We start from the raw sequence: 15,756 nt of genomic DNA on the forward strand, positions 1-15,756 counted from the left end.
AGGTGGGACTAAAGGTGCATGCTGCCACACCTGGCGTACTCCTCACTGAATATAATAAATTCACAAATAATAATATGATTAATGCTCACCACCAGTTGTGTGTCAAGGTCTCTCTCATTATTAATATTTGGTTGTGTGAAATTCATTCTACAGGAGATTCTGCAGAAAGGGCTCATGGCAACACTATTCCCTGAAGTCTTGCATGTTGATAAACCTGTGTGCCCTTTATAATTCAACATCAGTTTGACTGGATATAAAATCCTTGCTCACATTTCCTTTGCTTGAGTTCATAAATATATTATTCCATTTTCTTCTGGCATAAAGTGTTGCTGTCAAAGAATATGATAATCTAATTTTCTTTCCCTTATAAATCACTTGCTCTTTTTCCCTAGATGCCCAAATAATTTTTCTTCAATGTCCAATAATGTTAGGAAAATATGTCTTGGTGTTGGTTGTTCTGCTTCAAATTGTCAGGTTCATGGTATGCATTTTCAATAAGTGGTTTCAATTTTTTAGATACTTTTATTTGAGGTATAAACATTTTCACTTGAGATATATAAATATTTCTACTTACGGTATAAACATATGCTTGAGGTATACACAATTGTCAAAATGCATCAAACATCTAAGATATATGCATTTTATTAAAATTTAATAAATACATATTTGATGATCAGTTTGATGCTGTATAACCACCACCTAAAATAAGATATAGAACCTCAAATCCTTTTTATATTTTAGGGAAGTTTTCTTTAATTATAGTCTTAGCATTCATTCTGTTCCCCTGCATTAATTTAATTCCTTAGAGATACGTATCATCTAAATGTTAAATCTCCTCTTTCTTTAATATTTGTCACTTTCCTGTAAATAATTTTTACCTTTCTTTATTTACTTTTGGTTTAAAAAAATTTCCTCCTCCTGAGGGAATACTTCTAAACTCATTTTACAAGGCCAGTATTACCCTGAATACCAAAACCAGACAAAGGCACATCATAAAAAGAAAACTACAGGCCACTACCTCTGATGAATACTGATGCAAAAGTCCTCAACAAAATACTTACAAACCAAATTCAACAATACATTAAAAGGGCCATGCATCATGACCAAGCAGGACTTATCCTTGAGATGCAAGGATGGTTCAATGTATGCAAATCAATCAATGTGATATCGACAAAATGAAGGATAAAAACCATATGATCATTTCAATTAATGCTGAAAAGCATTTGATAAAATTCACATCCCTTCATGATTAAAAACCCTCAAAAGACTGGGTATAGTTCTCCTAGTACTATGTAGCTAGAGCAACCAGACAAGAGAAAGAAATAAAGGGGGTCCAAATTGGAAAGAAAGAGGTCAGGTCAGGTGCGGTGGCTCACGCCTGTAATCCCAGCACTTTGGAAGGCCAAGGCAGGCGGATCACTTGAGGTCAGGAGTTCCAGACAAGCCTGGCCAACATGGTGAAACCCCATCTCTACTAAAAATACAAAAAAATTAGCCAGGCAGGGCGGCAGATGCCTGTAATCCCAGCTACTCAGGAGGCTGAGGCAGGAGAATCACTTGAACCCAGGAGGCAGAGGTTGCAGTGAGCTGAGATCACGCCACTGCACCCCAGCCTGGGCGACAGTGTCGTGAGACTCCATCTCAAAAAAAAAAGAAGAGGTCAAATTATCCTTGTTTATAGATTACATGATCTCATATTTAGAAAAACCTACAGACTCCCCACAAAAGTCTATTAGAACTGATAAATAAATTCAGTAAAGTTGCAAGATACAAAAACATACAAAAATCAATAGCATTTCTATATGCCAACACTGAACAATCTGAAAAAGAAATCTAAAAAGTAACCCCACTTACAAATAAAACTAAATTAATAGGAATTAACCAAAGTGAAAAATCTCTATAATGAAAACTATACAAACACTGATGAAAGAAATTGAAGAGGATGCCCAAAAAATGGAAAGCTATTTCATGTTCATAGGCTAGAAGAATCAATATTATTTAAAATGTCCATACTATCCGAAGCAATCTAGAGTCAATGCAATCTCTATCAAAATACCAATGACAGCCCACTAGCAGGGTGGCCATAGTGCCATCTGCCTCGTGTAGGGCCCGCTTCTCTGACCAGCAGACCCATGGATTACCACCTGATGCAAGCCCCTCCCACTGAGGCAGCCTCGCTGAGCCCATCGCAGCTGAGGTATCCTGGAGAGATCTTCACCCGTGTCCCATGTGGAAGATCAGTTGGCACCATTTCTGCTGGAGCTTTAATATTTTTCTCCTTCCCGATTATAATACTTATTTTCTGTAGCTTTAGCCAAGCTCCTGGGAAACACCTCTTTTGTCCTTGTTGGGTGTAGAGGCCATGCTAAGGCCCAACGGAACACCATGTTGTCACTGTTCATCCTGTTTGCTCTCCTAATCACCTTGGTCCAGTATGGGTGGGAACACAACTCTATAATAAATATTTCGACAAGTATTGCATCAGGGAATCATCTTCATGGCTGCTGGATTGTCATGAACATTCCCAGGATAGAGAGTTCTGTCTTCTGGCTTACCTAAGAAACCTCACTACCATCCCCGCTGACCTCCTAAAATAGTGATCTTCAAATCCCAAACTCCTACTTGTTGAATGGAACTCTCCCCCACTTAACGGATTCCACTTGAACCCCCTGCCAACATTACCTGGACCTGGGAAATTGGGTATCTATATCTCTAGCGCACTAATGATTCTATCTTTTGCATTCACTGTTGTGTTCATGACACAAGAGTGGAAGCCTCCCTGTGATGCTCTGATTCAACTTTAGTTGCCACATTCCCAAGGCCACAGCAAGGTAAATGGGATTCTACTTGTAAGTGAGGAGACCACATATGGTGCCTTCTGGATCAGAACATATAAGGGAAAAACAACTGCCTAGTCTGGGAAGGTGGGAGTACTGCCCCCTTCCAGAAAACAAAGGGTGTCCCGCCACCCCCATCGGAACAGGGGAAAAATATCTCTCTAGACACAATTTCACAGTAAAGCATAAATACCACATCCCATAGGGCTTCTGTTTGTGCCCCAACCGGCTCATTTTTGTTTGTGGCATGAATGGGAAGAAGTTACAACCTGAACTGCTCCCAACTCCCTAGGAAGTCACCTTTTCCCTTAGGAGTAGCTTTCCCTTGTATATCAAAAACTTGGAACAGAGGTGAATGTATGCTGGCCACTCTTGCCCCTCCAGGAGTCACTGTCTATAACCGCATAACACCCAAGAATACCAGAAGTAAGTAAGTAATAGGAGTAATTCTGGCAGGAATTGGCAGTGATAGGACTAGCAGCACCCCGGGGCAGCTTTGCCTACCATGAGTCAACTCTAATGAACTTGACTCAATCCCTAGAATCCTTAGCCACCAACACAGGTCAGGCGTTAAAGGGAATTCAAGAGTCCTTAGGCTCTTTGGCAAATGCAGTTCTCATTAACAGACTAGCATTGGATTATTTACTAGCTGAACACGGTGGAGTCTGTGTAGTTATTAATAAAACCTGCTGCACATATTTTAACAACTCTAGGCAAGTTGAGATTAACATTCAAAAGATCTATGAACAAGCTACCTGGTTACACAGATATAACCAGGGCACTGACCCCAACTATAGCTGGTCAGTTATCAAGTGCTTTCCCAAGTCTCACCTGGTTTTTACCTCTCATAGAACCTTGGATAGTTATCTTCTTGTTTCTAATTTTTGGCCCTTACTTATTTAACCTCTTAGTAAAAGTTTGTGTTTTCTAGATTACAACAGTTCCAGGTAAAAAACAATGCTGGCACAAGGCTTCCAACCTATCCCATCTACTGACCTGGAGAATGAAAGTGTCCTGCCTGTGGGCCCGTTACAACAGGTATCCAGAGATTTTTTTACTCCTCCAGTGCTAGGCAGGGCCTATGGCCATGAGCTCAGCAGCAAGCAGTTACAGAAGACTGGCCTTCACCCTTCTGCAGCCCTCTTAATATTAAGGAGGAGGATCTAATTTCTGAGGGGAAAATGAGGTAGGAGGCAGGACTTGACTCCAGAGGTGGGGCTCAGATTGAGGACTCCAGAGGTGGGGATCAGATTGAGGACTAGCTAAAATAGGGCCAGGGCGAAAGCACCTTTCAATCAGACCTGTCCATCAATGTGCCATGTCAATCTACTGTTGCCGAGGCAACACCTGGGAGTTACTGGCCTTTTCCATGGCATCTAATGATCCAAAAGTTACTATCCCTTTCCTGCATAAACTGCCCCTTAATCTCATGCAATTAAAAGTGGGTATAAATGTGACTGTAAAACTGTCCTGAGCTGCTACTGTCTGCCTACAGGGTAGCCCTGCTCTGCAGGAGCAGTCACAGAGCTATAACACCACTGGGGCTGTAACACTGCCTGTTCAATAAAGCTGTTTTCTTCTAAAAAGGAATTACCAATGACATTCTTCATGGAAATAGAAAAAACAATCCTAAAATTTACATGGAGCCATGAAAGACCCCGAATAGCTAAAGCTATCTTAAGCAAAAAGAACAAAACAGAAGGAATCACATTACCTGACTTCAAATTATACTACAGAGCTACAGTAACCAAAACAGCATGATACTGGCATAAAAACAGACACATAGACCATCAGAACACAATAGAGAACCCAGAAACAAATCCACAAACTCATAGTGAACTCGCTTTCAACAAAGGTGCCAAGAACATAAGCTGAGGAAAAGACTTCAATAAATAATGCTGGGAAAACTGGATATCCATATGCAAAAGAGTGAAACTAGACCCCTACCTCTCACCATATATAAAAATAAAATCAAAATGGATTAAAGACTTAAATCTAAGCCCTCAAACTATGAAACTACTACAAGAAAACATCGAGGAAACTCTCTGGACTAATGGGATCATATCAAGTTAAAAAGATTCTGCACAACAAAGGAAACAACAAAGTGAAGACATGGCTGGGCATGGTAGCTCACACCTGTAATTCCAGCACTTTGGGAGGCTGAGGCGGGTGGATCACGAGGTCAGGAGTTCAAGACCAGCCTGGCCAACATGGTGAAACCCTGTCTCTACTAAAAATACAAAAATTAGCCAGGTGTAGTTATGTGCGCCTCTAATCCCAGCTATTTGGGAGGCTGAGGGAGGAGAATTGCTTGAACCCAGGCAGCGGAGGTTGCAGTGAGCTGAGATGGCACCACTGCATTCTATCCTGGGTGACAGAGTGAGACTCTGTCTCAAAACAAACAAACAAACAAACAAAAACCCACAGAAAATATTTGCAAACTACCCATCTGACGAGGGATTAATAACCAGAATATATAAGGAGCTCAAACAACTCTACAGGAAAAAAACCTAATAATCAGATTATAAAATGGGCAAAAGATTTGAACAGACATTTCTCAAAAGAAGACATACAAATGGCAAACAGGCATACGAAAAGGTGCTCAACACCACTGATCATCAGAGAAACGTAAACCCAAACTACAACGAGATATCTCACTCCAGTTAAAATGGCTTTTATCCAAAAGACAGGCAATAACAAATGCTGGCAAGGATGTGGAGAAAAAGGGACCCTTGTACACTGTTGGTGGGAATGTAAACTAATGTGCAATCACTATGGAGAACAGTTTGGAGGTTCCTCAAAAAACTAAAAATAGAGCTACCATATGATCCAGCAATCTCACTGCTGGGTATATACCCAAAAGAAAGGAAATCATTATATCAAAGAGATACCTGCACTCCTATGTTTGTTGCAGCACTGTTTACAATTGCCAAGATTTGGAAGCTACCTAAGTGTCCATCAACAGAAGAATGGATAAAGAAAATGTGGTACATATACACAATGGAATACTATTCAGCCATAAAAAAGAATGAGATCCAGTCATTTGCAACAGCATGGATGGGACTGGAGGTCATTATGCTAAGTGAAATAAGCCAGGCACAGAAAGACAAACATAACATGTTCTCATTTATTTGTGAGATCTAAAAATCAAAACAAATAAAATCATGGAGACGAGAGTAGAAGGATGGTTACCAGAGACTGGGAAGGGTAGTGAGGGTTAAAGGAGGGTGGTGAGGATGGTTAATAGGCACAAAAAAAAAGAAAAAATGAGTAAGACCTCGTATTTGATAGAACAAGAGGGCAACTATAGTCAATAATAATTGTACCTTTTAAAATAAAAGTGTATAATTGGATTGTAACACACAGGATAACTGCTTGAGGAGATGGATACCCTATTTTATATGATGTGATAATTTCACATTGCTTGCTTGTACCAAAATATCTCAGGTACCTCATAAAGATACACACCTACTATGTACCCACAAAAATTAAAGCAAACAAAAAAATTCCTCTGCCTACCTTGTACTTCTTTCAGGACATATGTTGTATTTTTATTTCCTCTTGTGTTCCTTGTAGTTTACTCACTTCTGAAATTATTTTTCTTTCATTGCTTTCCTCAGCCCTTCTTTCCTCAGCTCTGTCACATCATGTTTAAGTTTTTCTAATTCTGATTTATGAGCTCTTTCATGTCTTGTATCATTTTCTTAATGTCTTTTAGCTTTTTTTTTTTTTTTTTGAGACAAGGTCTTGCTCTGTTGCCCAGGCTGGAGTGCAGTGGTGCAATCTTGGCTCACTGCAGCCTCTGCCTCCCAGGCTCAAGCAATCTTCCCACCTCAGCCTCCCAGGTAGCTAGGATTACAGGTGTGTGCCACTATGCCCAGCTAATTTTTGTATTTTTTGTAGAGATGGGGTTTGCCATGTTGCCCAGGCTTCTTTTAGCTTATTTTGATATAGACTGTTACAGTTTTGATCTACAGTTGACCCTTAAACAATGCGGGGGGTTAGGGACACCAACCCCTCGGAGCAGTCAAAAATCCACATATAACTTTTGACTCCCCAGTGACTTAACTACTAACAGTCTGCAATGGACTAGATGCCTTATCAATAACATAAATAGTCGATTACATATATTTGGTGTGTTACATGTATTGTATACTGTATCCTTACAATAAAATAAGCTAGAGAAAATAAAATGTTATAAAGAAAATCATAAGTAAGAGGAAATATATCTACTATTCATTAAGTGGAAGTGGATCATCATAACAGTCTTCATCCTTGTCACACTGAGTAGGCTGAGGAGGAGGAAGAGAAGGAGTTGGTCTTGCTGTCTCAGGGTGGCAGAGGCAGAGAGGTGGACGAGGTAGAAGGGGAGGCAGGAAAGGTGGTCACACTCAGTGTTAACTTTACGGAAATACATTATAATTTGTTTGACTTTTTGCTTTTTCATTTCTCTAGCAATGTTTCCATACAGTATCAATCCTTCTTCCACTCTTTGCTTTAGTTTCGTTGCTCTTATCATAAAAGGGTCTATGTTGTAAAAGAAGTCAAAAGTAGTCTTGAGTAACTGGAACCCTTCCGCCAGATTGTCTAGTGTCAGTTTGTTTCCTGACACTGCTCCTTCTACGTCTTCTTCCTCATGATGTGGCACTGGTTCGGAGGCACTCATCTCTATCAACTCATCTTTGAATGCCTCTGCTGTGGTATATATTAGGCCTTGAATTTCTCCAAGATCCATATCTTGACAACGTTCACCCCTCATCTTTTTTGCCATATCCACAAATCTCTTTCATGATTTCCTTGATGGGCTCTGTCATAAATCCCGTGAAGTCAAGCACAACATCTGGGCACAATTTTCTCCAGCAGAAACTTGTTTTGAGCTTGATGGCTTTCATGGCTTTTTCTATAACGACAATAGCATCTTGAATGGTATAATCCTTCCAGACTTTCATGACGTTCTTTCTATTGGGGTTCTCTTCCATAATGTTGACAATCCTTTCCATAGAGTACCATGTGTAATCAGCCTTAAAGGTCCTTATGACCCCCTGACTAGAGGCTGAATTAGACATGTTGTGTTTGGGGACTAGTAGACCACTTTGATGCCTTCGGTGTTGAACTCATGGTGTTCTGGTGGCCAGGGGCATCATTGTTCAATATCAAAAGAACTTTTTAAAAGGTAGTCCCTTACTGGCAAGGTACTTCCTAACTTCAGGGAGAATGTATTGATGTAACCATTCTAGAAAAAGGGTTCTCATTGTCCAGGCCTTTTTGTACAACCAAAAGGCTGGCAGTTGGTGTTTAGGTTAGCAGCTTTATGGTTAGGAGCAGTCTGGATCATAAACCCAACTGCATTGGCACACAACAGTACAGTTAGCCTATTCCTTCCTGCCTTAAATGATAGTGCTTGCTTCTCTTACTAATAAATGTCTTTTGTGGCTTTTTTTTTTTTTTTTTTTTTTGAGACAAGAGTCTTACTCTGTCTCCTAGGCTGGAGTGCAGTGGCGTGATCTCGGCTCACTGCAACCTCTGCCTCCCAAGTTCAAGCGATTCTCCTGCCTCAGTCTCCCAAGTAGCTGGGATTACAGGCACCTGCCATCACTCCCAGCTAAATTTTATATTTTCAGTAGAGACAGGGTTTCATCATGTTGGCCAGGCTGGTCTTGAACTCCTGACCTCAGGTGATCCACCCGCCTCAGCCTCCCAAAGTGCTGGGATTACAGGTGTGAGCCACTGCGCCTGGCCTTTTTGTGGCTTTTTTTTTTTTTTCCAGAATAGGTCACTTTTGTCTGCCATAAAACTTGTTCAGGTAGATATCCTTTTTCTTCTCATTTTGTTAATGACATCTTGGAATTCATCTTCTGCCTCTTGGTCAGAAGAAGCTGCTTCTCCTGTTATCTGGACATTTTTAAAGCCAAACTTTTTTCTAAAATTATCAAACCATCTTTTGCTGGAATTAAATTATCCAGTTTTAGATCTTTTACCTTCCTTTTGCTTTAAGTTGTCATATAATAGCTTTGATTTTTCTCAAATCATATTAGAGTCTACAGGTCTGCCTTTCTTATAGCCATCCTGTGCCCACATAAAAGCTGCATTTTCAATACAAGACAAAAAAGGTATTTTGCAGGCTAGGCTTGGTGGCTCACACTTGTAATCCCAATGACTCAGAAGGCCAACTCAGGAGGACCACTTGAGCCCAGGAGTTGGAGACCAGCTTGGACAACAGAGCAAGACCCCATCTCTACAAATCTTTTTTTTAAAATTAGCCAGCGTGGTGGCATGCACCTGTAGTCCTAGTTACCTGGGAGGTTGAGGCAGGAGGATCCCTTAAGCCCAGGAGTTTAAGGTTACCATGAGCTATGATCACGCCATTGCACTTTAGCCTGGACGACAAAGTGAGATCCTGTCTCTTAAAAAAAAAAAAAAGAAAAAAAAGGTAAAAGTATTTCACAAAAAAGTGCAAGGTTTTCACACCTGATGGTATAGCTGCAGTGGCAGCTTCTCCAAAAAATGGTCCTCCAAGTAGGTAGTAGTCCCACCTACTTAGGAGGCTAAGGTGGGAAGATTGCTTGAGCCCAGGAGTTCAAGTCCAGCTTGGGGAATACAGTGAGATCCTGTCTCTATTTTTTTTTTTTTTAAAGAAACTGACTGTAAGTTTCTTTACGTGGACTCGTACAGTTCAAATCCATGTTGCTCAAGGGTCAACTGTATCCTATGAGCATGTCTTTCTAGGGTACACTCACTATCAGTACTGATGTTACTCTGCTCCTTATTCTCTTTATTCTTATAATCACCTTGAAACTTCTATTGTTCATTCTAATATAAAATTAGTGTAATAGTGGTCAGAATCAAAATGTAGTCATGTTTAAAAAATGCTGACAAATAGAGCCAAGGAAAGCTATGAACAGAGAACTTGTATGCCTGATAGCAAAACAATCACAAAGAACTACAAAAGCCACAACCTTGCATAAAGGCCATTGCGACCTTATGCAGGAAATATTAATACTTCTGCAGGGACACCTGTCCAGTCCAACCTTGGACTCTTGTTACTGATCGCTATAGCCAAGGATAATCATTTCAAAACAATTACGTAATCTTCCCCAATTTTCCTTTAAAACCCTTTGTCTCCCTTTACCTTCCTGAATATGCACATCGTTTCCTATGGCACATGTATGCCTACAGCAATACCCTATTCCTGAATAAACATTATTTTCTTTCAGAGAAACTCTCTTTGTTATATAGGGTGACATTAGTTTTCCTAAATGTTTAGAAGATGTGTCTTTAGAAAGAAAGTAGATTTTCTAGTTTCAAAAAGCTCCCTCTTGCATGTTGAAAATCTTGCATATTGAAGCATGTGGCTTTCTTCCTTAAATTTCTGACTCTGTTCCTATTCCCTCTTTGTCATGATTGTCCCTGTATCCTGGATAATTTTGATGCCATTCCCAACAGTTCCATCTGCATGGGAGCCTGTCCTGGAAGAGAGCCTTGTCAGATCAGTTTCGAGAGTACACAGGGGTTAGACTGCTCCTGCCTCTTCCAACCTTCCTGGGGGCCCCCTGTACTCACACACTATTGGCTACTTAGGGGATCCTAAGTACCCTATTCTTGGGAAGCCCTGCCCTCCCCTACACAGATGCTGATACTGTGCAGATTTCATGGCTGTTGGTTTGCTGTTTGTTCTTAACTGTTTGTATTTTGGAATTTAGGTAGATACTTTGTCACCTGCTTTTGTTGTAAATGTTATACAGGGTTTTTCTACCGACAACAATCTTTTTTTCTTTTTTTTTTTTTTTGAGACCGAGTCTCATTCTGTCACCCAGGCTGGAGTGCAGTGGCACCATCTCAGCTCACTGCAACCTCCATGTCCCAGGTTCAAGTGATTCTCCTGCCTCAGCCTCCTGAGGATCTGGGAGGCGTGCGCCATCATGCCTGGCTAATTTTTGTATTTTTAGTAGAGATGGAGTTTCACCATATTAGCCAGGCTGATCTCGAACTCCTGACCTCAAATGATCCACCCACCTCGGCCTCCCAAAGTGCTGGGATTATAGGCGTGAGCCACCATACCTGGCCACCTGACAGCAATCTAAATAGAATGATTATCAAGGTACCAGTTCTAAGTATCAGCACGGGAAATTACAAGCCCTAAAAATATAAATTCCCTTTGACTCTACAATCCTAATTCTGGGATTTACCCTAAAGAAATAATATCATTAGGTAAGTGAAAAAAATATGTGTGTATGAAGCTGCTCTGGTCGGGCCTTAGGGCGCTTCCCCCCGATCTGCTCATTTTTACCTCTTGCTTGTACTGTAAGTATTGCCCCCAGTGATATCTTATTTGGAATTGTGAAACTGTCCAGTCCTGTTAACTTTGAATAATCAACTAATATATAACTAACAAAATGTAAAGATACATACCTTCAAATGTTGGACCATAAATCGACTCTCCATTATCTCCTTTTCCATACACTATATCTGAGAAATAGCAACAAATAAACATTAGAATTTTGAGATGAAAAAATTTAGGATACAATAATGACAGGGAAAAAAATTTGCTTTCAATGATGATTTCAAGGCTGAGGTGGGATGATCACTGGAGCCCAGGAGTTTGAGACCAGCCTGGGCAACATAATGAGACTCCATCTCGATTAAAAAAAAAAAAAAGAGGAATCAGCCAGGTATGGTAGCTCACGCCTGTAATCCCAGCACTTTGGGAAGCCGAGGCAGGCAGATCACCTGAGGTCAGGCATTCGAGACCGGCCTGGCCAACATGGTGAAACCCTGTCTCTACTAAAAACACAAAAATTAGCTGGGCGTGGTGGCATGTGCCTGTAATCCCAGCTACTAGGGAGGCTGATGCAGGAGAATTGCTTGAACTCAGGAGGTGGAGGTTGCGGTGAGCCGAGATTGCGCCGTTGCACTCCAGCCTGAGCAACGAGAGTGAAACTCCATTTCAAAAAAAAAACAAAAGAATGCAATATGATTCCACTTATACCAATGAATAGAATAAGTTACCTAATTATTCAATATCCACACTATGAAAATATTACTATAATAATTTCACTTGTATTTTATAAGCACTTTTACATTCATGATAATGCAAACTTTTGAAAGGATGAAGCATTAAATTATAATTGTGGTCACAATTTTTCAAAAGTATGTTCACATAAATTCTGCTTTCTTCATAAGTTATTCCACAGTCTATCTTGTTTTTCTGAGATCAAGATTAAACTAAGAGGCTAAAACAGGAAAAGTAAGTTATTTTTAGAATATGTATAAAAAATAGAGCCAGGCGCGGTGACACACCTGTAATCCCAGCACTTTGGGAGGCCGAAGCAGTCAAATCACTTGAGGCCAGGAGTTCGAGACCAGCCTGGCCAACATGGTGAAACCTGTCTCCACCAAAAATACAAAAATTAGCTGGGTGTGGTGGCTGGTGCCTGTAATCCCAGCTACTCGGGAGGCTGAGGCAGGAGAATCGCTTGAATCCGGGAGGCAGAGGTTGCAGTGAGCTGAGATCGCACCACTGCACTCCAGCCTGGGTGACAGTGTGAGACTCCATCTCAAAAAAAAAAAAAAAAAAAAAAGAATATGAATAAAAAATAGGTGCTGCAAACAGAATTCATGTTCAAAATTTCATATCCTATAGTGATAACTCATTTATTTACCTAGCATATTGGAAATAAAGTTTCCTATAATGTAACAAGGTTTTTTTCAGGTGTTCACATGCTACGCATATTTTGGTTTAGGCAATGCTCCCACTATAAAAAGACTCCATGAACAAGTTATTTTTTATCTATCCACAGCTAAAAGAGGAGCAAAGCTAACTCTAGTGAAAAGAGCGGGCTCTGAGGTCTGTCCTCTCTCCCCCATCCTCCCCATCAGTATCTGTCTACTAACTTCAGCTCTATTCTGCTGCCTCCTTTAATACAGTGCTCAATAAATATTTATTGAAGGACTATGCTTTTTAAAGTCAGTATGAGCAATTTACCTACAATAAAAGTGTGTGTGCTATTTTTCAAAGAAAACTGATGCAACACCAAGCATGTAGAGAGAATTTATCCCAGAAAGGCCATGCAGCATTTAAATTATACTACTCAGAAAGCTGGCTCAGAAGTTAATTGACAAGCCTTAAGTCTCCAACCTGACTCACCTAAAACTCAGCCATGGTTCACTACCCAGCCCCAGGCAGCTCTCGAAAGGAAGTTGTCATGGCTGAAGGCTGAATCTGGAAATGGGGAAGCTGAGGGCCCCCCCACCATCAATCCCTTCAGATCCTAGGGGTTGGTTCTCTCAGGGAAATCCACCCAGGTGGTCTTCTCCCCTGCCAACTTACCTACCCGTTGGTCACATTCCCTTGCCCCCTCCCTCCCACACCCACCAACATTACTCTTGTCCTCTGCTTCAGATCTCCTAGGTGAATATTTTATATTGACACCATTTCAATCCGTATTTACTATTCTTTTTTGTGGCCATATCCACCCTCTTGAATTCAGCCTTGTATATCTGATATTATTGCTATACTTCTGACAACAAATTCAGAGATGCCAAATAGTGGTTAAAAGCAAACTTTAAAGTCAGATGATCTTTGATTAAAATGCTGATGTCAGTTACTTTTTCCAAACCTGTTTGCTTATCTGTACAAACAGGGATAATGGTAACTGCCTCACAGGTAGCTCTGAGGATGAAATGAAATAACATAGGTAGAGCACTCAGGCAGTGTTTGGCAGAGTGTCATGCCCATGCAGCATCACATGCTTCTAGAATGCCCCTTCTCATTATCATCATCTTCATCATTCTGCTCAATATGATGACGATGATAATAAAATGCATTAAATTTATCTCAAAAGATCCTTCTGAACTCACACTGAAGAAACGTCTTATGAATAGAGGAAATGCGGTAAGGGCCTTTGGTGTTCTAGTTCTATTTGATAACATAAAACAACTCATTCTGGAGAAGAGCTCTGAATGTATGGAAAGTGGCCAGGTGTGGTGGCTCATGCCTGTAATCCCAGCACTTTGGGAGGCCGAGGTGGGAGGGTTACTTGAGGCCAGGAGTTCAAGACCAGCCTGGGCAATATAGTGAGACTCTGTCTCTACAAAAAAAATTTATTTTTTTGAGACAGAGTCTTGCTCTGTTGCCCAGGCTGGAGTGCAGTGGCATCATCTCGGCTCACTGCAACCTCCACCTCTCGGGTTCAACCGATTCTCCTGCCTCAGCCTCCCGAGCAGCTGGGACTATAGGCGCATGCCACCACGCCCAGCTTATTTTTGTATTTTTAGTAGAGAGGGGGGTTTCACCATATTGGCCGGACTGGTCTCGAACTCCTGACCTCGTGATCCACCCACCTCAGCCTCCCAAAGTGCTGGGATTACAAGCGTGAGCCACCGTGCCTGGCCTACAAAAGTTTTTTAAAATTAGCTGGGCATGGTGGCATGTGCCCGTAATCCCTGCTACTTGGGAGGCTGAAGTGGGAGGAGTTCAAGGCTGCAGTGAGAGCCATGATTGTGCCATTGCACTCCAGCCTGGGTGACAGGCTAAGACCCATGCCTATATTCCTAACACTTTGGTGGGGCTGAGGCAAGAGGATTCATTGTTTGAGTCCAGGAGTTCAGGACCAGCCTGGGCAACATAGAGAGACCCTGTCTTTACAAAAAAATTTTTAAAAATTTGCCAGGCATGGTAATGTGTGCCTGTAGTTCCAGCTACTTAGGAGGCTGAGAAGATCACTTGAGTCCAGGAGGTTGAGGCTGCAGCGAGCTGTGATTGTGCCACTACACTCAGCCTGAGCGACAGAACAAGACCCTGTCTCAAAAAAAAAAGAATGTGGGAATGTCTTCATTTCTCTCAAATCCATTCAAAGTCACATAATAATATACACTGGAGATGGACCTTATGAACATAAAAATGCATACTTGATTAGAACCCTAGTAGTTAGAAAAACACAGAAAAGTTCATTTAGACAATTAATTTAAAAGTCGTGTGAAAACTCCTACTGGAAAGAAATCCTATAAATGTAAGTCAAACGGAAAGCCTGAAGCATATTAATTATTTGGTATGCTCGAGAAAATTCACAACATGAAATGTTTTATGAGTTATAAACATATTGTACTTATCAGCGGCTCATTCTTCTGTTTTTATTTGTTTTTACTACTTTCATTCATATCTCTTAACCTTCAGCCAACTCACACCATAGCAGCGCTCATTCTTAAAGAGTCTCTCTGGACTATGGATTTCCACTTTTTTTTACAAGGGAACACTGAGGTAAGAATTTGGTATGTTCTCTTTAAGCAATAATATATGAGTTCAGCTGGGCACGGTGGCTCATGCCTGTAATCCCAGCACTTTGGGAGGCTGAGGTGGGCGGATCACTTGAGGTTGGGAGTTCAAGACCAGTCTGGCCAACATGGTGAAACCCCATCTCTACTAAAAATAGAAAAAATTAGCTGGGCATGGTGGCGCGTGCCTGTATCCCAGTTACTCGGGAGGCTGAGGCAGGAGTATCACTTGAACCCCAGAGGTGGAGGCTGCAGTGAGCTGAGATGGTGCCACGTAATCCAGCCTGGATGATGGAGCGAAACTCTGCCTCAAAATAATAATAATAATATATGAGTTCAATAGGTACTTTTTTTTTTTCTAAAGCCAGTTAATAAAATTTTCCTCTATCCATTTTAAAGTATGTTGGATGTATGGGTGAAATGAAATGTATTTCTAATATACAGGTAGGTTTAATTGTTAATAGTTGGGTAATTGTTCTGTGACTAATGGGCTATTGAAAAATCAATCTTTGTTAAGCGTTTGAATTTTCTTACTGGAATTATTTGGTGGGTCCTGGATATCCTCACCATATATATATATATATATATATATATATATATATATATATATATATATTAGTCTTATGTAAAACATGATCATTTTTTGTGT

At 40.8% G+C, this 15,756-nt stretch overlaps 1 protein-coding gene across 7 annotated transcripts in view; it reads right to left on the reverse strand.

The window, feature by feature from the left end:
- The window catches only part of PPIL6 (peptidylprolyl isomerase like 6), a 47,951-nt gene that overhangs the window by 15,206 nt on the left and 16,989 nt on the right, over positions 1-15,756 (reverse strand). For 4 of the 7 annotated variants that reach the window (XM_003805515.3, XM_008972114.4, XM_034962689.3 and 1 more), the window contains one exon: positions 11,247-11,303. In XM_003805515.3, coding sequence (XP_003805563.1) covers positions 11,247-11,303 — 57 coding nt within the window. Of the gene's footprint in view, positions 1-5,950; positions 7,738-7,757; positions 10,304-11,246; positions 11,304-15,756 lie in introns of those variants that run through there. The other 3 variants (XM_055114036.2, XM_014345439.4, XM_063604982.1) reach the window with 2 other exon arrangements.

The sequence above is a fragment of the Pan paniscus genome, chromosome 5 (genome assembly GCF_029289425.2).
Source record: "Pan paniscus chromosome 5, NHGRI_mPanPan1-v2.0_pri, whole genome shotgun sequence".
NCBI lineage: Eukaryota > Metazoa > Chordata > Mammalia > Primates > Hominidae > Pan > Pan paniscus.